This window comes from Podarcis muralis, chromosome 13, assembly GCF_964188315.1.
Source record: "Podarcis muralis chromosome 13, rPodMur119.hap1.1, whole genome shotgun sequence".
Lineage (NCBI taxonomy): Eukaryota > Metazoa > Chordata > Lepidosauria > Squamata > Lacertidae > Podarcis > Podarcis muralis.
This window is the reverse complement of record NC_135667.1, coordinates 26,738,418-26,761,950: the sequence shown is the minus strand read 5'-3', so window position 1 is coordinate 26,761,950 and position 23,533 is coordinate 26,738,418. Positions and strand designations below refer to the sequence as shown.

Below are 23,533 nucleotides of genomic sequence, written 5' to 3'. Positions count from 1 at the left end.
GAGTTGTTTTCTGTGAAATTCAAAGTGTTGCCTCCAGTATTCCAAAGTGTTTAAAATTAATTGTTTCAGTAGCATATCTCATTTCATATGCTTGCCAACTCTATGACTTTCTTAATAAACTTAATAAACTTGAGGACTGAGCAACACTATTATTATGTACAATAATAAAGAGAGAAAGGAAGGAAGGAAGGAAGGAAGGAAGGAAGGAAGGAAGGAAGGAAGGAAGGAAGGGGAAGGCACATTAAGTAACTGTCAATCTGAACAAAAATGAGAACAAACAGATTTGTGGAGCACATCTTTCACTTCCCATCAGACAGTCCCACAGTTCCAAATACAGCACATACGGATGAAAAGCTAATGCATAAATATTTACCTCAAAAATGATTGGAATTTCTGATGTGTTAGATTCAGGTTCCATCACTGTTCCATCAGGTTCCATCACAAGTCTCTGTTTTGCTGCTTCTCTATCCAAACCATCTTTGCTTCAGGTGGATGTTGTGGAGTCTTGCTTCCTTACAGTAGCAGAATATCAGTGTGCTCTTCTAAAAGCTCCTAATTTGTCTTGCTTCTATTTATTAGGAGAGTATCAGCAGGTGCACTTATTCAAATATGGTTAAATGATTAAGCACAAATGTTTCTGTAGATGGATACTTGCAGTTACTGGGGGGATGGCACTGATCAATTTTTTCCCCTATGCTTGGCTCTATGTATCAGTAATTCTGGGAGCTATGCCAAACATCTTAAACTATTAGCATGGTAAGGCTCACATAATAGGATATCAACGATACTCCAGCCAAATGAACTGGAAAAATGTTCTCAGATGCGGAAAGTTACAGGTTCACTCATGCCAGGGGAAAGTCATTTTACTGATTACATGTTACTCTCCCAAAGCCTGGTCTTGATATTACGAAACAGATTTGTTTTTTTTTAAAAAAATATATATTTGCAAATATAACAACATGACTAGTAGGAATAAATAAAGATAGCAGCATCTGACATTGACAATAAGCATTTTACACCAATCCTAATATAAACATATAGATTAACATACACAGTCCATGTAGTCCAGGTATCTAAACAAGATTGACAATTAGGAGCTTTGTGCTCAATCATAAGAGGGACAATGAGGTCTTCAGACCACTGTGTAGTAGATGGTGGATGTTTGTCCTTCCAACCTTGAAATATACGTCTCTGATCCAGCATAAGAGTTTCCAGAATCTACTTCTGCTGTCCACTTGCATCCTCTCCCCAGGGACGCAGGTGGCACTGTGGTCTAAACTATCGAGCCTCTTGAGCTGCCAATCATAAGGTCGGCATTTCGAATCCGTGCAATGGGTTAATTCCCATTGTTTGTCCCAGTCATTTGTTGTCGAAAGCAATCATGGTGCAATACAGAGTTTAAATTTGTAAAAAATATGTGTTCATCTCACAAGAAACTACAAGTGTTTCACCATTACAAAATCTTTCTGTATGCTTCACCAGATCCATGAAGACATCCATCAGATCCATTTACTTGGAATAATCCCACAACAACTGAAGAAGTGGAAAAACTGGTAAACAGCTAAACTGCAATTGACACATTAGACCTGAAAGTTTTGGATCAGGAAATCTTAATGATGAATTTGGCATACATAGTTCCTTCAGACATCATCAAACATCCTTGATAATGCCAAATTCTTTCTCAGGACTTCCCCCACGTTTCTGTATCCTTCAACGTCCCTATCAAGTCATTTTGGAGCTATGAAACTCTATTGCTGAATTTTCTGACAGATTTAAGCAGAGCTTCCTTCATCTCTCTGTTTCTCAAACCGTATATGAGGGGGTTGAGCAAGGGAGTCAGGATGGTATAGAACAGAGAGAGGGTTTTGCGTAGTCTTTTCAGGGTTTCTGTTTCAGGGACTATATAGACAAGGAATAATGATCCATAGAAAAGTGTCACCACAATTAGATGAGAAGAGCAAGTGGTGAAGGTCTTCCACTGGGCAGCTTTACACTTAATTTGTAAGACAGTGAAAATAATAAAGGCATAAGATGCCAAAGTTAGTAGGAAAGGGGGACCTGTTCCTATCACTCCTAAAATAAATGTTGCAAGTTTTACGAGCTGAGTATTGTTACAGGAGAGGTTTGCCACTGGATATACATCACAAAAGAAATGATCAATTTCATTGGGCCCACAGAATGTGAGCTTTAGCATAAGTAAAGTGATGATAGTGTTGGTCAACAGGCCACACATCCAAGAAGTGATCACCAGTCGGATGCAGAGTCTACCATTCATAATGGATGTGTAGCGCAGAGGTTTGCATACTGACAAATACCGATCATAGGACATCATTGCCAGAAGGTAGCATTCTGTGGCTGCCAGGAAACCAAAGAGATAGTATTGTGTGATACATCCTGTAATGGATATGGACCTATCCCCAGTAAGAAAACTGGCCAGCATCCTGGGGAGAATGGTTGAAATGTAGCAAGTCTCCAAGAAGGACAGGTTCATGATGAAGAAATACATGGGGGTTTGAAGATGCTGGTCAACCACAACCAGAAAAACAATCAGGAAGTTCGTGACTAGAGATAGAGCATAGACTGCAAGCAACAATATGAACAGGAGAATTCGCAGTTCAAGTAGATTGCCAAATCCCAGAAGGATGAATGCTGAAGGACTTGATTGATTTCCTCCCACTGCTGTTTGCTGGTGATGACTGTCAACATCATTCTAAAACACAATAATATATTTTTTTTTAGCAAACTAACGTTGCCACATTTGTATTTGTATTTTAAGAGATATCTGCTCCTCCACAAAAGCTTTGGGAAGGGAAGATTTGTGGTGGAGAAGCAGCTGGAAAGAAGGTTGCTAGACCTTGTCCTACCTGCTCCTTTCTCATGTTTCCTCCACCAACCCAATCATGATCGCAGCATTTTGGATTTGAAACCCATGCCATTTCTCTTCCCAATAGTGACAGGAATGGAATCCTGAGAATAAGATTGGGGAATCCCATACATATTATATGAATGGGATATTGCTTTGTATGTTCCCCAATAAAGAAATCAAACGCAACAGTGAATCTCAGAATTGTAGAGTTGGGAGTTACCTTAAAGTCCACACCCCTAACTAGTACGGAATAATGGATTTATTTATTATTTTGCAAAGGGTGTTTAAGGAGATTACAGAAATCACTGTGCTAAAGTTGACCAAAAGTCCAGAGGTAGCATTATTATCAATTCACGATGGGGCGGAAGGTTCACAGGCTATGAAAGACTTGCTCACAAATTTATTGACAGCTGCATGAATTATTATAGCCAGAAAGAGGAAGGAGCAAACTGAATATAAAATGGAAGAATGGTATAAAGAGGTGTGGGATACAGTGGTACCTCAGGTTACATATGCTTCAGGTTACATACGCTTCAGGTTACAGACTCCGCTAACCCAGAAATAATACCTTGGGTTAAGAACTTTGCTTCAGGATGAGGACATAAATCGCATGGCACGGCAGCAGTGGGAGGCCCCATTAGCTAAAGAGGTGCTTCAGGTTAAGAACAATTTCAGGTTAAGAACGGACCTCCGGAACGAATTAAGTACGTAACCAGAGGTACCACTGTATAGCTATTAATGATGAATGTGCCATTAAGGTAATATGGGGAATATGCAGGAGAAATGATTTTAAGGAGATATGGAGGGTGTTTGTATAATTTGTACTGTTAAAACGGAAAGGGGTCAAGCCATTGCAAGAGGTGTTGAATTTTTGGGAGGTTGGATAGTTACAATGGAATGGTCTTGGTGGTGGGGTGCACGTTTTTATTCTTATTCACTTATGATTATTACTTTGTCAAATAATAATAATAATAATAATAATTCCACAACCCTAACAGTACAGAATATTGGACTAACTTCTGTGATATAACCATTCAGATATTTGAAGACACCCATCTCTATTTCCATACATGCCCTTTTTGTGCTGTGCTGATTCTATTATTGGTGTTCAATGCAATTCCTCCTAATATGATTTCTACAGCTGCAGTCTAAAATGGAACTAAATGGGTTAGAGGACATACAATTGTAGCCTTAGTCCAGTGTCTTGTTTCAGCTATACTGAAGCCCAGATGAAGGGCACTGGTATAGGTTAAACACTCCAAGAACCTGATCACATGAAAAGAGCTTGCTGACCATAGACAAGGAGGCTGTTCCAAAGGACATCATAGCAAAAATCTGGCGCAGACAATGTGATGTCCAACAAAGGTTTGGGGCTACAATTCTTATCAGCCCTATTTAGAGATGGAGGAGAAAATTGATTTTAATGAGAAACTACCTAATTTGATTTTTTAAAAACACATACACACACACACACACACACACACATGACAAAAACCCAACTGTCCTTCAAAGTTCACACTTCTCCATATTTTGCAATATGGTTCTTATACCAAGTATATTAAAAGGAAAGTGTCATGGAAATGCAAAAATGAGCATCTTCATTAAAACTGCATTCATTCCCCCCCCCAAAAAAATATGTTTCTAGAAAAATAATAAAGAAATGTCATGATTAAAATTCACAAATTGCTATGGAAATGTTGAGAACTAAATTTAAGAGTATAAAAATGAAAAACTGAGAGAAACTGAAATGGAAAGACTCATGCATCCCTCCTCCCTGTACATATGGCCAAGGGTCAGGGATAATGGGAGTTGTCCACAATATCTGGAGAGCCCTACATGAGCTATTCCTACACTACAGGAAAATATGAAGGATGAAAGGACCTGAAAGTGAGATTACTGGCTACAGTTGAAGGAGATACAGGGAGGATGTGTGTGTGTGTGTGTGTGTGTGTGTGTGTGTGTGTGTATTTACTGGTGACTGGACATTTGCCTCCTCCCCTTCCTCGTTACAGAGAACAAAAATATGGCATTAAAAAAAATGATCCACACAATCTCATCCATCTCTGGAGTTTTATGCTTAATTCTTCAGGATATTTCAAGTGATTAATAAATGAAATGGGGAAGGGAGAGAGAAAAGTAGCTGAACCAAATACCTTGATTGTTGTAAAAATTATCAATGTTTTTATTACACTAGCTTAGGAAACATTCTCCAATCCCGAAGTAAACTACATATAGATTTTGAATTTTCTTCCAGAACAGTCTCACTGAATCAAACAAGGTAACTCCAGATCCTTATTACCTATATTAAGTGAACAGAATTCTGGGTAAAAATCAGGAGCTTGGAAACATCATTGATTGCGAGATTCCAAATGAAGATGAAGAACGTAACTGTCAAAACTACAAACTCAGTTGAGCCAGAACTGAAGTACATTCAAAATATTCAAATGTTATGAAATATTATTTAAACTATGAGTACCTAGCATTGAATTGAGAAATCCAACATGCTATCCCTGGTTGTCTAAAGAGTCTAAAATTGACCTGTCCAGTAAAAGATGGCTTTTCATACATTGTATGCATATTTTCCTAATAAACCTTGTGATTGAGCTATAAAGAGGAAGGCAAATTAAGTAAATGCAATTGATCTGAACCAGTGCTTTTTCCAGGGGGCACTCAAGGGTATGCTGTACCGGCACCTCTTTTTGTTGTTGATAAAAAGTGTGACACTTACAGTAACAATTTCAGGGTGAGTACCGGCACCTATTTTTCTAGAAAAAATAGCACTCTATTTTTTAGCAATCTAAACAGAGCTTCGATCAGACTTCCACAGTTCCCACCTTCCACAGTTCACCATGAAATTGATAAGAGTTGCCATATGAGTTTGAAATGGTTTCTGTACATACCTGATAGAAATATGGTGCCTATAAACCATATTAAATTCTCATGAAATAAAAAAGAAACACCCTGTTCCAAGGATAGCACATGGGGATGAGAAACTATGTATATTTACCTCCAAAATTATTGTGTTTCTAGGTGGAATCTCTGATGTGTTCAGCTCAGTTTCCATTCTTAGGATGCACAGCTCTCTTCTGATTCCTTATGGTGCTCCCAAGTTTTGTTCCAGGTAGATGCTGTGGAGTCTTGCTCCAATCTTGCTCCCATCCACTAACAAAATATCAACGTGCACTTATTAAAGTTCAAATGTTCAAGAAGTCTGGCTTCCATTTAGTAGCAAAATATCAGTAGTTACACTTATTTAGACACAGTTAAATAATCCAATACAAGTCTTCTATCACTAGATGTTTGCAATGACTGGGAGAAATCATTAAGCAGTTTCTGCCTGTGTTTGGCTACCTATATTTGCTATTCTGGGAGTTATGCCAAGTGTCTTAAACTTATGCTTAACAGCATTAGCTGTTAAACTATTATCTCACATAATGGGATGTCAATACTGCAGACAAAGGGGGGGGGGGGAGTTCTCAAACAGGGAAAGTTAGATGCTCACTCATCTCAAGGAGAATTCTATACGATACGATATCTTTATTGTCATTGTCCCATGCAGAACAATGAAATTGAAAAACTACATAAAACATTCAAAACCACCTAAAAACACTGAAACCCCATTTTAAAATACACTATACTATAGAGACCCTTTATGCTGCATTTAGAACCTGAATTGCATTTGCGTAGAAATTGTTTCTCAGGCGGCTAGTCCTGGCCTTTATAACCCTATACCTTCTTCCAGAAGGCAGAAGCTGAAAGAGATCATTTCCGGGGTGCGTACGATCCTGTGCTATCTCTGCCGCTTTCTTATGGCACCTGACAGCATAGATTTGATCTAAGGTGGGAAGAGTGCACCCAATTATTCTCTCTGCAGTCTTTACAACCCTGGACAGCATTGTTTTTTCCCTGGCCGTGCAGCTCCCAAACCACACACACAGACCATAAGTTAATACACTCTCCACAGTGCAATGGTAAAATGCCACCAACAGGTCCTTTGAGAGATTGTTTTTTCCGGAGAATTCTCAGGATTCTCTACCCTCTTCCAAACCCATGTCTATTTAATTAATGGCACCAAACTGATATTAACATACACGCACACTGTCTCAACAGGATGAACAAGAATAGCCAAGCTATACCCACCGAGACTTTAATTTTCAAGTGTAGGAGTAAAAATAAATAAATAAAAGAAATAAAGTTGGATCATGATGTCCTTGTGGGAAAAGATATCATACCTGAGAGCTGGATCCATTGCCATATTTAGAGTAGTCCCATTGGAATCAACGGAACTTATTTACTGATCTTATAATCTTTACACTAAGGATTGTGCCCAAACTGCTTTATTGAGAGCAAACTCTAACAGGCATTAGGCATGAGAAAAGACTGGATTTCTTAACATTACTGAATGGGTCTATTCTAATCATGACTAATGCATTCTCTGCATTCTGAATTAAGTGAACTTTTAAGGACATTTCTAAATGAAGCATGTTAAATTAATCTAAACTGGAAGGTACCAAATTAACGAATGACAGTAGTATAGAAGCTGTCAGGGTATGAGTAGTCATAATCAGTTTCCTTTCCCCCAGCAGTATACACAGCTAGCAGATGAAGTAGCATTGATTAAAGTTACTCCAGGATAGAGCTATTGTTGTGTAATCCTCTGCCTTTTAAAGAGGAATTGTGATCTCATCAAGGGTACACACACGGCTCCTAAGTGCCGAGGTCCCTTCACCTCCCCTAAAATATTTGAGGGGTCCAGGCCACCCAAATAAATGGGTATTGCCACTCAAATAGTGTGTGCGTGCTGCATCATGTCATTGATCATGTGGGGCAGGGCTTATCTGGATCCCGCTCCCATATTTTATTCAAGTTGGCACCCCTGCTGAGTAGTTCCCCCCATCACCATCTGTCTCTTCTCTGGACTGAGCCTCAGTTTATTCACCTTTTCCCAGAGCAAATGGAAGCCTTGATCTAATGTCATTGGTAGACAGTTGGAGCAGAACTGGGGAAATAATAATACCCTGTGCATGTGTGATGACATTCCAAACTGTCTCAGAGCATTCCTAGGTGAGCTTTCATCGCCTTGAGAGTACTATGACGAAGTTCATAAATACTGAGCTGATTTCAAATCAAGTCATGGGGCATTGTCCATCACTAAAACAAACAAACAAACAAAATGAGAAATGCATGATTTTAACCTCATTTTGCGAAATCATAAATGTGGCACTGCCAATATACTTTTGAAAATAAATATCTCAGCAAAAAGCCTGCTATTTTTCCATTATTGTTTATAAAATCAATCCGGGCATAAACTGAACGCTATAGGAAGCTGCTGCTGTCAAGCAGGAAGTTTGAACACTAGAGGGCAGCCAAAGGCAATCAATTTATGTATATAAATCAAATGTCTTAAAACAGGTATTTTGTTATGATTTTGTTTTTAAAACATACACCCCACACCAGTGGCAGAGCATATGGCTGTGCTACTCAGGATGGGTGTGATCCCAAGGGGGGTGGGGCACGCTCCTGAGGGGGGCAGAGTGCGCTCCCGAGGGGCATGAGGTGTGGAGGGTGCCCTCCCAGGTGCGGGATATCCACTTGGGTGCATGGAGTGGCGTGCACATTCTGTAGCCGGGGGCGGAGCAAGCCGCCCACGGGGGCAGAGCGAGCTGCTGATGTTAGACATTCAGCGCACCGCCGGCCTGCGACTCCCAAGCCTCCCCCAAGCTGTCAAAATGAAGGGGGGAATGCCGCCAGCAAAGCGGCGTAGCTCCCTCCCTTACCCTGACCGCTCGGGGTAGGCCTGGGAGTTGCGGGCCGGTGGCACGCCAAATGTCACCCCCTCAGCGAAGACACCCGGGGCAGTCCATCCCCACCGCACCCCCTTCCTCTGTCCCTGCCCCACACAACTGAACTTGAAACCAGAAGGGTGTAAAATTCCAGTCATATGTTTCATCCAGACAGTAAAGCAATCCCATGAAGCAATAATTAATACAAGAATCCCCTTAGGGTTTAGGAAGTCAGTTGCAAGATACATGGTCCCCGCCCCCAGATAGCCAATCTGCAGCAAAGTCCCAAAGGATCACTTATTTTAAGAGAGAAGCATCTACACCCATAAACATTATCACTAACAGTTCTGTGTAAATGTAACACGGTACATCTAGAGATTGTAAGTAATGTGAAGGAGATTATGCGTTGAAATATTTTGGTTGATATTTTAGATTGTAAAATCCTATTTTATCTATTGATTTGTTTTACCTTGTGGGCTTATAGCCGAATAAAGTATTATCTATCTATCTCTGTGTAAATGTGGCTGTTCCAGCTTGCTCAGAGCCTATTGCGTTTCCTTAATTTTTCTACTACAGGTTTTGAATCCTGGAATATCACTGTGCATCAAAGAGATTGGTTGAAGGCAAGTGCTCATCCCATATGATGCTATTCTTTTGTTGGTGAGGTACCATATTTCAAGAGTTTTTCTAAACAATAGTTTGTTTTTACCAGTGTTAGGATAGGTCAATTTTGGTTTCTCTCCGTTTCTCTTCTTTCCAGTTGTATGTGAAATTCTGTTAATGCAAATGCATGGTTCAAACTACCTTTGTGGATGTTTCTGGAAAGGCCGTGACAAGTTAAATAATTAATTTATTTTACTAATCCTTCACGGCTTTCTCTCACCCATTATATCAATGTAAAGTTCAAGGAAGAAATACATACAGAGGATCCTATCTTGAGGCAGTTGACTCTGGTGGCAGATGCTGTGGGGGGCACTCCCCGTTCCCCCTGAGTTCCCCTAGTTAGCCTCCTCTCCTTTGGTACATTGGAGGATGCCCCATCAGGAATGCTGAAATAAGATTCTGGGGAATGGCTTTATTTCGGCTCACGTATCATTCTGGAATGTGTAACGTAGTGTCAGGGAATGGTCTGAAGATGACGACTGGGGAATGCATTCTATGGCAGACCAGTTTCTCTCCGATGGAGAGTTAGATGGGGAAGAGTGGTCCCCATTGTCCATGGTGTGTTCAGAAGCAGAGAGTGAGAGAAGTTGAACAGTTTAGGGAGGGGTTACCCAGTTGTGAGATAATGACAAGAGAAACAGACGGGAGGGGGCAGCTAGTCAAGACATCACTGGAGAGTGTGGGGGACTCCCCCCTCACCACGTACTCAGAGGTCCAAATGTATTATAGAGCAAAGGAGTCAGAGGGAGGGAGGAACTTCCCTTTGGCACCTAAAATGCTGCGGAAGTTGGAAGGAGGATTTAGAATAGCCAACTGCCCTCCTTGCGGAGAGCTGTGTATTTGTGCTTGCAGCATGATATAAATATATCAACTGCTTGTTAATTCTTATCTGTGAAGTTACAGAAGGGAGGAGAGGACTCTCCATGCCTGACAGGTAGGTAGAATCACCTTGAAATGCAATCTGAATTGAATTGCTCTCCCACCTCTACATTTAGTCAGGAAGACAAATGGGGAGAAATGGCAATTGCCTTCCCAAATCCACCCAGTTCATCAAAATATTTCTATATCAAACTCCCCTTTTCATTCACTACTCCAACTGGAAAAAGAAAGCTCAGCTCATTTTTGGACAAAGATACTTGTGTTGTGTTTTTGCTTAGCATTGCAGCATTCATATTGCCTTAGGCTGAAATCCTGCACACACTTGCTTGGGAAAGTGCTTTGTTCCAGTGATAACAGTGGGGTGAACGTCTGACTAAGCATGCTTGCCATTTATTAACTGATTGATTTTAGAAAAACTATACTCCACCCTTCCAAAGCATTTGCATTGCCTGGGGGGTGGGTTGGGGGGCTTACACCACTTTAAAGCAACAGCAGTAAAAATAGAAGCAGACTCTGCACTGCAAATTCTAAAATGAGTGTTACTCAGATAAGAAACCATGAATAATAAAAACACAGGTGTTCATGCATGTCACAAAGGCATAGCTTGCAGTGGCCAGGTCTCATTTTCTCAGGAATGTGCAGAGCTGGTGCATGAACCTAGGACAAGAAAAGACCACAGCTGCTTTCTGAGCATCCAGATGCCTAACCACAAGGTGCCATAGTGATAGCAAGAAGCACCACCCTCGTTCTGAATTGACTTTATGATGATGCTACGTGGTGGTACTTCGGGACAGGTTTTAATAGGTTGGACTGTAATATGAGGATTGTAATCATATTGGAAGCTGCAACAGAGATGGTATGCAAAATCTGACTCACATACTATAATCCACTAAACTTTGCTTGAGCTACTCCTATTGTAAAACAGCTTCCGAGTGCTGCTGATATTAAGGGGGGTGGTGGATGGAAGTCTTTATATCAAAATTCATCTTCTTCTGCTTTTATTTTCTAGGGTTGATGTGACTTGCAGTTGATTAAATCAATGCGGAACACAGAGAAGGAAAACCAGACAGTTATCACAGAATTCATCCTCTTGGGATTTGGGGATCTCCCTGAGCTTCAGCCCCATCTTTTTGTACTGTTCCTAGTGATTTACATTGTGACAATAACTGGGAATCTCCTTATCCTATTGCTAGTTGTGTCTGATCAACACCTCCACACCCCCATGTACTTCTTCCTAGCCAATTTGTCTTGCTTGGAGACCTGCTATAGCTCTATTATCTTGCCCAAAATGTTGGCCAATTTGATAAGTGGCAAGAAGTCCATTTCTCTTAGTGGATGTCTGTCCCAATTTTATCTGTTTGGTTCTTGTGTAGGTATAGAGACATATCTCCTGGCAGCGATGTCCTATGACCGCTACCTGGCGATATGTAAACCTTTGCACTACACTTCTATCATGCATGCAAAGCTCTGTGTTCAGCTCATCGTTGGGGCATGGATCGACTCTTTGCTGGCTAATTGTGTAATATTATATCTGATGGCCCAGTTATCCTTCTGTGGCCCAAATGTCATGGATCATTACTTTTGCGACTTCATCCCACTTGAAAAACTCTCCTGTAGTGATACAAGCATGATTGAACTTGTCACCTTTCTTTCAACCTTCATTTTCACCATCACCCCATTTCTACTGACCCTCACATCCTATGTTTGCATCATCACCACCATCCTAAAGATACCATCCACCACTGGACGGCAAAAGGCCTTTTCCACTTGCTCCTCTCATCTGATTGTTGTCTGCATTTTTTATGGCACAATAATCATTGTCTACATGCTGCCAGATACACCAACTCTGAGAGACCTCAATAAAGTCTTCTCCGTCTTCTACACGGTCTTGACACCTCTCGTTAATCCTTTAATCTACAGTTTAAGAAATAAAGAAGTACATAGAGCCCTAAGAAGAGTTTGCAGCAAGGTGATGCATTTTGCAAGGATGCCGAAAAATGTACTGTCATAACTGAAAAGTCTGTTGATATGTTGAGATGTTTATATCCCAGGTTTCTGTTCCACAACATGGGATCCACTGGCTAAAAAGCAAAGTTTTGAAAATGTAACTCTGGAATATAAATGATTTAAAACAAGCGGAGAATCTCAGGCCCTAATGACAAAATGCAGCTGTTATTGTTTTCAGTCTGCAAACAATATGCAATTGATTACTTCCCTCCCAATTTGCATGATTGCCTTTGCATTGAAAATGAATATTTTGGAATAACATAATGATTATAACAAAAAAAATTCCTTCCAGTAGCACCTTAAAGACCAACTAAGTTAGTTCTTGGTATGAGCTTTCGTGTGCATGCACACTTCTTCAGATATGTATTCCACCACAGTAAGAAAAATAACGTCTCAATAAAACACTGAAATAAATAAATTGCTCAAATAAATAAATTGCTCAAATCTCAGTTGCAACCCTTTCAGCTGTTTTCATTTACAGTCGAACCCTGTGGATGTTTACATGGATGTAAGTCATGTTTTGTTCAATGAGCCTTATTCATATGGGTGTTTGCATCAAATTGCAGCCATGCAGTGCAATCCTAAATACATCTATTCAAAATTAAACCCCATGAGGCTTTCTTTCTGGTAAAAGAGATTAGGAGTACAACATTAGTCAGGATTAACTAGGCTAAACCAGGCGTCTTCTCTTTTATTTGCTGTGCTGTTTTAATGGAATTGTTTTTCTGCACTGTAATAAGGGATGTTCAGATTCTAATGCTTGGGTAAGTGGTTTTTATATTTTGTAAACTGCTTGGAAGTCTATTTTGACATTAAGCAGTATACAAATTAATTCATATTCAAGCACAACCCTGTGGATTAAGTATCTAAGAAGTTATCACCATAGAGTTCAGTGAAACTTACAGCTAGGCAAGTATGTGCTGGATTGCAGGTCTATATATTCCTCAGTCCATATATAACTCTATTTAGATACACAAAGAATTTGAGTATGATATTCTGGCACAAAACATTTTTCTGACAATCCACAAGACCATTGTGAATAAACTCCATCTCTTTTATTTTATTACTTCTATAATTAAGCAATAAAACGTCATCAGAATGAATGCCATTCCTTGTTCAGGCTGTTGAGGGCAGCCTGTGAGTACATTAATTAAGAACCTTGGCTTTGCAAGAGTCTAATGGTTTCCCCAAGGCATGAGTCAACATGTAGCTTCCCAGGTCATTGATGTCCTGTTATGGTAATAGCTCACTATAACTCCTAGAATTCAAAACATAGAAAGGCAAACCCTGGCAAACTGCTGAGTTCTTTTTCCTAACCATAGTTAATATCCATTTGTAGAAATAGTCTGTTAAATAAGTTTACATTCTCATATTTTGCTGCTAAATAACAGCAAGGCAACTTGATCATTTGTACATTAAATAAGTGAGTACAGTAATATTTTGCTACCAAAGAAGCACCAGACACCAGAGTCACCACTGGAATGAAATGTTTGGACCAGAGCAGGGATAGAGAAGAGAAGCTTCCATCCTACATATGGAAACTGAATGGAACGCACCTAGGAATATAACAGTCTCAGAGGTAAATATTTATCAATCATGCTATTAACCTTTTGTCTCCAAGTACTATATTTGTGATATAGTATTTCATCCTTATAAAGGTTTTAAATGGTTTATATACACTGATAGTGACTGATAAGAAGGGAAAGTTGGGTTTTGTAAATCTAACCAATCTGATCTCAGTCTTCCTCTTTCTGTAGGTCAGTCTCATGTTTTGTGAGAGAAAAGGTAGGTTATTAGCTTGTAGGCACAGAATAAATTAAATGACATATTTTATCACTGGGCCAATTTTTTTTAGGATCTTTGACATTGCAGAGTCAACCTTTTTTGGATTTCACAGAATATGTTCAGGGAAACATATTCAGTGCTATTATTGATTTAAGTTAGTGCCATTAACAGTCCATCTTCATTTCACTGTGGACTTCAAGGTGGCATACATGGGGTTCCTTGACATTCCATATCCAGGCACTCACCAGACCTAAACCTGCCTCATCTGCCCTCAGTGCATGCTCTGGGGCAAAAATAACACTGTTGTCAATTTATTAATATTTTGGATTAATTTGATGTACTATGGAACTGAGAAAGCTGATTTCAGTAAACAGTAATGTCAAGGAGCCAGGGAAGATGTGCATATTATGTACCAAGCATTGACTAAGCTCAGCTGCCTATTTTCATAATGTCCGCCTCCTTGTCTGACGTTGTCCTGTTTGACTCACTGAGATAGTTCTGGAGTGAAAATTGAAGCTTAAATGACGCTCCCTCCTGCATTGTTTAATATGCCTCTTAACTATCAGGAGAAATAAGATACACAAAAATCATTTTCACAGTTTCATAACAGTTTCATATAAAATACCTGACAGAATTTAATTCTAGTTATAGATTAGAAGCCCTGGTGTGTACATAGGCAGCTCAATAAGGTGCTCAAGGGCTGAGGTGGTTGAATAAAGGATGCCACTTCAGTCTGCATGTGGAGGAATCACATTGTTTTTGAAATAAATTATTTGAAATAAGAAAAGATGCACACGCATGGAAGACCTTAGCTAGAATATTATTCCCCATTGTGCTAGATTTCTGCAGGCAAGGAGATTTCATTTATAAGGAAGCATTCAATGTGGTATTTCCCACCTACAATTTTGAAGAGCTGCCTTCATTTCTCAGAATTCTACTGCCTCCTTCCCACATAATTCTGCTCCACATATAGCAATTGAGCACATCTATTTATCTAGCAGTAAGATATAGTAGAGTCCTAAACTACTAGCAGAAAACTAACAGCCAATCAAGGATCACATCTTCATAAAACACCTCCTTGCAAACAGAAAACTAGGATAGTAAAGTCATAATTTATTTTTATATATAACCTGGGATTTTTTTTTTTTTTTACAAAATAGGGAACATCTACTACAGTCAGAAGTACTAAATTCCACTCCAACACTTTCAGTTCTTCAGCATCTGCAGTTCTACATTTCTGTGATGTCATGGATTTCGTGGTTACACAGGTTTGGAACCAGAAATTGGTGGGTGAAGTGGGGTAAAGAGCAGGGACAAACCAAAATGTTGGTAGGAATCGTGAGCTCTTTGCCTCTCCTCCTGCTTTTCCTTGGCAAATCGTCCCTCACAGTCTCTTGCAACTGTCCACATTAGTCACAAACATCCATGGGAGGGGAAACAGGAATGGGGCGGGTTGCTGAGCTTACTAACATTTTTCAAATTGCATTTCAGAATGAAGTTGAGATTCAACAGCAAAAAGCAATGGGAGGAAATCTGTCAACCCCTTCAACATTCATCCTTCTGGGATTTGGCAATGACTTTGAACTGCGAATCCTCCTCTTTGCCTTGTTCCTTGCCATCTATGCTTTGTCGCTTGTTGGGAACCTCTTAATTGTTTTACTTGTTGCAGTTGACCAGCATCTTCACAAACCCATGTATTTCTTCCTCGTGAACTTGTCGGGCTTGGAGACCTGCTACATTTCAACCATCCTGCCCAGGATGCTGGTCAGTTTCCTTACTGGGGATAGGTCCATATCTATTAAGGGTTGCATCACACAATACTATTTCTTTGGTTTCTTGGCATGCACAGAATGTTACCTTCTGGCAATGATGTCTTATGATCGGTATTTGGCAATATGCAAACCTCTGCACTACCCAACTATAATGAGTGGTAGACTCTGCCTCCAGTTAGCATTCACTTCTTGGATGTGTGGCCTGGTGACCAACACTATCATAACTTCTTTTTTGGGTCAACTAACTTTCTGTGGACCCAATGAAATTGATGATTTCTTTTGTGATGTTTATCCATTAGCAAACCTCTCATGCAGCAATACCCGCCTAGTAAAACTTGCAACTTTGATTTTGGGGTTTATGGGAATAGGGTCCCCTTTTCTCCTAACGTTAGCTTCTTATGTCTGCATTATATGTACCATCTTGCGAATTAAATCCAGAGCTGCTCAGCAGAAAGCCTTCGCCACCTGCTCTTCCCATCTGATTGTTGTGACACTTTTCTTCCTTTCGTTATTCTTAGTTTATGTGGTTCCAGAAACAGAAAAATTAAAGGAACTTCATAAAATCTTCTCTTTCTTCTACACCATCTTTACTCCCATGTTAAATCCTCTCATTTACAGTTTGAGAAATAGAGAGGTCAAGGAAGCTTTGTTCAAATTTGTGAGAATTTTTTTGTGATTGAGTTCTATAACTTCATAGTGGGTTGGATCATGTGAAGCATACAAGAAGATAAAGATTGGTTTTGTCATTAACTGGGTTGCTTGAGGCATTAAGTTTTCACATAGTCATTAAAGTGCATCAATAAAAGCATATTTTGAAAAAATAGCACATTTTCAATACATATTACAATACCTCTTTTGTGATGATTTTTTAAAAAAATATAGAACTTTACTAATTAATCTGAAAATGGAACAGAAGTGTGGAAACACACACACACACAAATGTCTAATATGTGCCATAAACAGAGAGATTGGCTCATCCCTTGCCATTGAATAACAATCCTTTGGGCTGGGATTCAAGTCTTTTCAAAATGATACTCAAACTGCCATTGTCACTGGTAGCGTAACAAGGCAAAGAATAAAACAAGCAGAAACCTGCAGTGCAGTCCTAACTTCATTTACTCAGAAATAAATCCTATTGAATTTGGTGAGGCTTACTCCTCAGGTAAGAGGAATTAGGACTGCAGCCTTAGTCAGGATCAACTAGCCTAAACTTCTCTTTAATTGCTATGTTGTTTAAATGAAACTGTTCTATTGTGCATTTTAATAAGCAATGCTTATATTTTAATGTTTGTGAAACTGGTTTTTATGAAACTGTTTTATGAAACTGTTTTATGAAACTGTTTTTTATGAAATTTTATGAAATTATGACATGTTTGTGAAACTGGTTGAAAACTGCTTAGAAGCCTATTTTGGTGTTATGCAGTAAATGAATTAATTCATACGCAAGCACAACCTTGTGGAATGTATATTTAAAAAGTACGTCCTGTAGAGTTCAGTGAAACTTACAGCTAGGGAAGTACAGCATGTGCAGGGTTCCAGGCATTGTCTTGACCCAATTCCTCAGGTGCATAAATAACTCTATTTGATGAGTCTAAGCATGATAAAGTCTGAATCTAGCCCCCTGAGATTGATATCCTGACACAAAATATTTTTCTGAAAATCATATCACAACTGGAATACAAAGCCCAGTTCTGGATGCAACAATTTAAGAAGGACATTGACCTGCCGGAACATGTGCAGAGGTGGGCAACCAAGTTGATCAGGGTCTGGAAACCAAGTCTTATGAGGAATGGTTGAGGGAGCTGGGTATGTTTAGCACAGAGAAGAGGAGACTGAGAGGAGATACGATAGCCTTCTTCAACTATCTAAACTCTCTAACCATCTTATGAGGAACAGTTGAGGGAGCTGGGTATGTTTAGCACAGAGAAGAGGAGACAGAGGAGATATGATAGCCTTCTTCAACTATCTAAACTCTCTAACCATCTTCACATGGAAGATGGAGCAAGCTTGTTTTTTCTTGCTCTGGAGGGTAGAACTTGAAGCAATGCCTTCAAATTGCAAAAATGAAGAATTCAGCTAAACACCAGGAAGAACTTTCTGACAGTAAGAGCCATTAGATAGTAGAACAGACTCTCTCAGGAGGTTAAAAACCTCAGAGGTTTTTAAGCAGAGGTTGGATTGTCATCTAGTTGAGATTCCTGCATTGCAGGGAGTTGGACTAGATGACCACTGGGGTCCAAGTCTACAATATGTCCAAACACTATCTCCTTTATTTTAATGTCTCTATACTTAATAAATAAAACTTCAGTAGAAGTGAGGTGGCATTTCTCATTCAGGATGTTGAGGATAGGCTGTGAGTACCTTCATAGCACTGAAGAGATAGTATTAATTAAGAGCCTTGGCTTTGGAAGCGTCTAATGACTTCCCCAAGGCATGAGTGAGCACATAGCTTTCAGGGTATATAGCGCTTTTCCCTAGCCATAATGAAATATTAATTTGTAGAAACAGCATGTCCTTGATCATTTAGTCATGTTCAAGTAAGGTTACCTGCTGATATTTTGCTGCTGAATAAAAGCATGGCAACTTGATCATTTGTACTTTAAATAAGTGAGCATACTAACAGTTAGCTACTAACTGGAAAGAAGATTCCAGAGCCAACATTAGAATGACATGATTGGAACAGAAGAGGGGTAGGGAAGAGAAACTTGCATCCTATTTATGGAGCCCAAATGGAATACATCAGATTTTCCACATGGAAGTATTATCATTTTAGAGGTAAATGTTTATAAATCCATCCTGTTAGTGATTTCTCTTCATGTACTACATATAAACATGATTTTCCATTTTTATGAGGGTTTTAAATGATTCGTAGGGATGCGGGTGGCGCTGTGGGTAAAAGCCTCAGCGCCTAGGGCTTGCCGATCGAAAGGTCGGCGGTTCGAATCCCCGCGGCGGGGTGCGCTCCCGTTGTTCGCTCCCAGCGCCTGCCAACCTAGCAGTTCGAAAGCACCCCTGGGTGCAAGTAGATAAATAGGGACCGCTTACTGGCGGGAAGGTAAACGGCGTTTCCGTGTGCTGCGCTGGCTCGCCAGATGCAGCTTTGTCACGCTGGCCACGTGACCTGGAAAGTGTCTCCGGACAGCGCTGGCCCCCGGCCTCTTAAGTGAGATGGGCGCACAATCCTAGAGTCTGTCAAGACTGGCCCGTACGGGCAGGGGTACCTTTACCTTTTACTTAAATGATTCGTATGCACTGTACGCCAATTAAGAATACCACTTTCTTGGTAAACTGGATGAAAGGAATTGGCAATTGGGCTTTATAAATCTAACCTATCTGATCTTGGTCTTCCTCCTTCCATAGGTCACTCTCAAGCTTTATGAGGAAACTGGTTAATTTTTTTATGATATGCATACCAAAAAGAAAAAGAGAGAGAGAAATGTCATCTTTTTTTCACTGAGCCGATTTATTTTAGAATATTTGGGATCCTAGAATTAACTTTTTGGAGTTCACAGAATACATTCAGAAAGACAAAATTCTATTATTCACTGAATGTACTATATCTTTATCCCATTTCCCCCCGTCATGTACTTAAAGGCAATCATGTACAAGTGGTTCCCATATGTCCCTCATTCAGACACCTAACCTGCTTAACTTTAGCAAGTGGTCTGCATCATATGCCCTCATATCATGGTTTGAGGCAATCATAAAACTCCTGCCAATTTATTAATATTTTTGATTTCTTAGAAGTACTATAGAACTGAGAAAACTGTCAGAGGTTTCAGAAAACCCTATTTTCATACACAGCACCCTTCACATAATATGGTGGAAAGTTGTACTGTTCGTCTGAAGTTGTACTCTTTGATTTATTGAGATAATTTGGGAAGGAAAATAAATGTTTACATGTAGCTCTGTCCCTCATTGGAGAATGTGTCCATTAGCGTGTGTGGGAGAGAAAATTGCACAAAAATCATTTTCACAGTTTCACAACAGTCTGGGTATATGTGTGTGTGCATGTGTGCATGTACACACATTTTATAATCAGGAACAAGTGCCTGGCACCATTGAACACTTTTTACTAGGTATGGACTAGAAGCCCTGATGTGTGCAGCTCAATAAGGTGGTCAAATGCTGAGGTGGTAGGTTCAAGGACGCTACTTGAACCTTCAGGTGGGGGAATTACATTTTTTGAATACTTAAAAAAAATTGCAAACAAAAGAAGCAGTACAAGTATTGCAGGACTTGGCTATAATAGTCATTGTTAATGCAGTAGAGTTGTAAGCAGGTAGAAGAGAACTAACTGCTAGTCAGGGACCACTTCATTAAAAAAAATGAATTGAAAGTAGAAAACTAGAATAGTACTGAGCTTTTTTCATATGTGCAAGCTGGAAATTTTACAAAACTAGGAACACCCACTCTTCCACTTCAGAATTCTAGCAAGATATTATTGGAATTGTGTAGTTACACAGGTCTGGGACCACATCTTGGAGGGTGGGGTAAGCAGCATTGGAAACCAAGAAATCAGAAAGGGTTAATCACTCTTCCTCTTTCCTTCTGCTTCTATTCTGCAAATCATCCCTCTCCAATTCCCCTTTCAGGGGAGCAGCAACACTCTGGTGTTTCTGAAAAAAATACAAACAAAAAAATTTACTTCTGCCCTCAGTTAATTAGCCAGATCCTTGGCTTGAGTTTTGATAGGTGCTGTGTGTTTCCATGTATAAGGAGTCTGTGGAGAAGCTTAAATTTATGGTCTTCACTGTTCTCAAGATTCGCCTTGATTTTGTATCTGTGCATTATTTGCAAATTTCAATCTGTTTGTGAATTGCTCTGTGCCTCCTACACTTTGATCTGTGTTGAAGCTTCTAATCTAAGCTGCATTGTAAAATAAGATGCTCTGCCTTCCCTATTCACTGCAAAGGGGAATCTAAAAAACAGACCTAACTTTCCCCCCCTTCGGTCAACCTGAATGAATGTTAAAGGTGCAGAAGTCCCACCCAAATGAATTTAAGTTACCCAAACTTCAGGCAAATAGGTCCAAGAGCTATTTGTGGAGTAAAAAGGAATAATCTTCCTCCGTATTTCCTTATTGGATGTACATGTTGGGAGATGGTTGTCCTATGTTCTTACTTTTCTTAAGTTGGTTAAGAGTGGTTATTTATACTTGTTCTTACATTTTTAAAATTCCACAGCTTCATATTGGCCTCTTCAGTGTTTGTTTGTGCCCTTCAACAGAGCTTTCAAGCCTGAGGTTATAACATGAGACTATCTAGAATTCTGTCTGTGGGGTTCTGAAGTGGACTTGAGTGTTATTGCTAAAGCAGAGCAGTGTAGGGTTTTTTTATTTTTTTTAAAAAACTTGAAGTTTTCAACTTATCAAACAAATCCTCAACTACTGTGATGAAAGAAAAATATAATAAAATCCAGAGCTCCTTAGTGTCCTAGTTGGGACAGTATCATTTGTTGCAGTGCCCAGGGGTCTAAAGAAACATAGAGAACTAGGAAAAGATAGAGCTCTGTAGAACTGAAAAGTACAGCAACAACAGAACAACAGGAGGATCTGATTCAACACAAGATTTATGAACAGCACAGTGCAGGAGCACCAGCTATAGGGGGCTGTGGATGCTCAGCACCCACACTGCAGGAACCCATGCAGCTAATGAGGTCTCGAAGATGGTGTCTGAGGCCTTCTGAGACCTCAGAGATGCTTTCTGAGGTCTCCAAGGTCTCGGAACCTGACTTTCAGTACCACCAGAAGTCAGCTTCCGAGGCTGGGTGTGTGTGTGCATTCATAACATCATGATGTCACGTAAAAATGTGACATCATGACATCATGCGCACTGGGCACCCATAACCTGGGCCAGCTCCCCTGTCACACTGTGAACTGCATGGGGTTAAAGACCCCTGCATCACCCTGATCTGCCTCACTATTCAGACCCTACAGAAAGCTAGGTCATATCCCTAATTTAAGTACATGAGCCTCACTTATTGGTGACAAGCTGCCTTATATGAGGTCAGCCACAGTCAGTCTATCTAGCTTCGTATCCTTTATACGGACTGGCTGTGGCTTTCCACGGATCCAGGCAAGGTTCTCTTCCAGTTCTATCTGGAGATGAAAACCAAGACGTTCTACTACTGAGATATGGCCCTTATTCCCAATAATGTATAATTATTAAGTAGTATAGAATGCAGAGGCCCAGGAAGGATGTCCCATGTGACTTTCAAAATCAATCAGAGGAAAAATAATAATGAGATGGATTTCCAAGCTCAGTAATGTTTTTAAAATTGTATTTCAGAATGATGCTGAGATTCACCACCAAACAGAAATGAAGAAAAATCTGTCAAGCCCTGCAACATTCACCCTTCTGGGATTTGGCAATCTCCTCGGATTGAGAATACCTCTCTTTGTATTGTTTTTTGCCATTTATGCTTTGTCTGTTGTTGGGAACCTCCTAATTTTTTTACTGGTTGCAGTTGACCAGCATCTTCATACTCCCATGTATTTCTTCCTCATGAACTTGTCAGGGTTGGAGACTTGCTACATTTCAACCATCCTGCCCAGGATGCTGGTCAGTTTCCTCACTGGGGATAGGTCCATATCCATTAAGGGATGCATCACACAATTCTATTTCTTTGGTTTGTGTTTAGCCACAGAATGTTATCTTTTGGCAATGATGTCTTTTGATCGGTATTTGGCAATATGCAAACCTCTGCACTACACATCCATTATGAATGGTAAACTCTGCCTCCAATTAGCATTCACTTCTTGGATGTGTGGCCTGGTGACCAACACTATCATAACTTCTTTTTTAGTACAACTAACGTTCTGTGGACCCAATGAAATTGATGATTTCTTTTGTGATGTATATCCATTAGCAAACCTCTCATGCAGCAATACCCACCTAGTAAAACTTGCAACTTCTATTCTCGGGTATATGGCAATAGGTTTCCCTTTTCTACTGACTTTGGCTTCCTATGTTCGCATTATTCTCAACGTCTTGCGAATTAAATCCAAAGCTTCCCAGCAGAAGGCCTTCACCACTTGCTCTTCCCATCTGATTGTTGTGACACTTTTCTATGGCTCATTATTCTTAGTCTATGTAGTCCCTGAATCAGAAACCTTAAAGGAACTTCATAAAATCTTCTCTTTCTCCTACACCATTTTGACTCCCATGTTGAACCCCCTCATATATAGTTTGAGAAACAGAGAGGTGAAGGAAGCTCTGTTTAAATCTGTCATAAAATTCAGAAATATGGTTTCATAGTTTCATGGTGTCACATAAAGTGCTGTGATTAAGTTTTGAGAATGATTTTGTCATCAACTGCTTGTTGCATTCAATCTTCTTATTTTCCTCAATTAAAAAAGCTTGATCCAAACTTCTCAGACTAATGTTCTTTTTTGCATTAAGTATTCATTGGGTGTTGTACTGCTCTAGTTGTTGCGATGCAGTTCTCAGCAGTTAAAAGATTAAAGTACCTCAATGAAAGCAGATATTCAGGAAACAATATATATATTTTTATGTCTGTTTTATTCTTCCTTTTTTTTATTGATACACCCCCCCCCAAAAAAGACAAGAAATAAAACCAAACCATGATATGGACAATATGGACAATATGGACAATATTAATTACAAATCAATAAAACAAAAAGCAGTCCTTGGACTATAGACCCAACCTCCTGTCCATTATCTATTATTTGTTGCCCATACACGTTTTTGTCTTAAATTGACTAATTAACTAATTATTGATTTATCTAAGGTTTCAATCTTTCTTAAATCTACTAC

At 39.7% G+C, this 23,533-nt stretch overlaps 3 protein-coding genes and 1 pseudogene across 3 annotated transcripts; 3 read left to right on the top strand and 1 right to left on the bottom strand.

The window, feature by feature from the left end:
* Window positions 1–1,099: 1,099 nt before the first annotated feature.
* LOC114582116 (olfactory receptor 2AP1-like) lies at window positions 1,100–6,025 on the bottom strand (annotated as a pseudogene).
* A 5,202-nt stretch (window positions 6,026–11,227) lies between these two features.
* LOC114582118 (olfactory receptor 2AP1-like) lies at window positions 11,228–12,202 on the top strand. The gene has a single exon (XM_028702904.2). The coding sequence runs from the start codon at window positions 11,231–11,233 to the stop codon at window positions 12,200–12,202; it is 972 nt and encodes a 323-aa protein (XP_028558737.2). The 5' UTR covers window positions 11,228–11,230.
* Window positions 12,203–15,504: 3,302 nt separating this feature from the next.
* LOC114582120 (olfactory receptor 6B1-like) lies at window positions 15,505–16,431 on the top strand. The gene has a single exon (XM_028702906.2). The coding sequence runs from the start codon at window positions 15,505–15,507 to the stop codon at window positions 16,429–16,431; it is 927 nt and encodes a 308-aa protein (XP_028558739.2).
* Window positions 16,432–22,039: 5,608 nt separating this feature from the next.
* Window positions 22,040–23,036, top strand: LOC114581550 (olfactory receptor 10A7-like). The gene has a single exon (XM_028701790.2). The coding sequence runs from the start codon at window positions 22,076–22,078 to the stop codon at window positions 23,012–23,014; it is 939 nt and encodes a 312-aa protein (XP_028557623.2). The 5' UTR covers window positions 22,040–22,075; the 3' UTR covers window positions 23,015–23,036.
* The last annotated feature ends 497 nt before the right edge of the window (window positions 23,037–23,533 follow it).

Coding starts and splice junctions, on each gene's coding strand:
- LOC114582118 (XM_028702904.2), top strand. CDS start 11,231: ATGCGGAACACAGAGAAGGAAAACCAGACAGTTATCACAGAATTCATC.
- LOC114582120 (XM_028702906.2), top strand. CDS start 15,505: ATGGGAGGAAATCTGTCAACCCCTTCAACATTCATCCTTCTGGGATTT.
- LOC114581550 (XM_028701790.2), top strand. CDS start 22,076: ATGAAGAAAAATCTGTCAAGCCCTGCAACATTCACCCTTCTGGGATTT.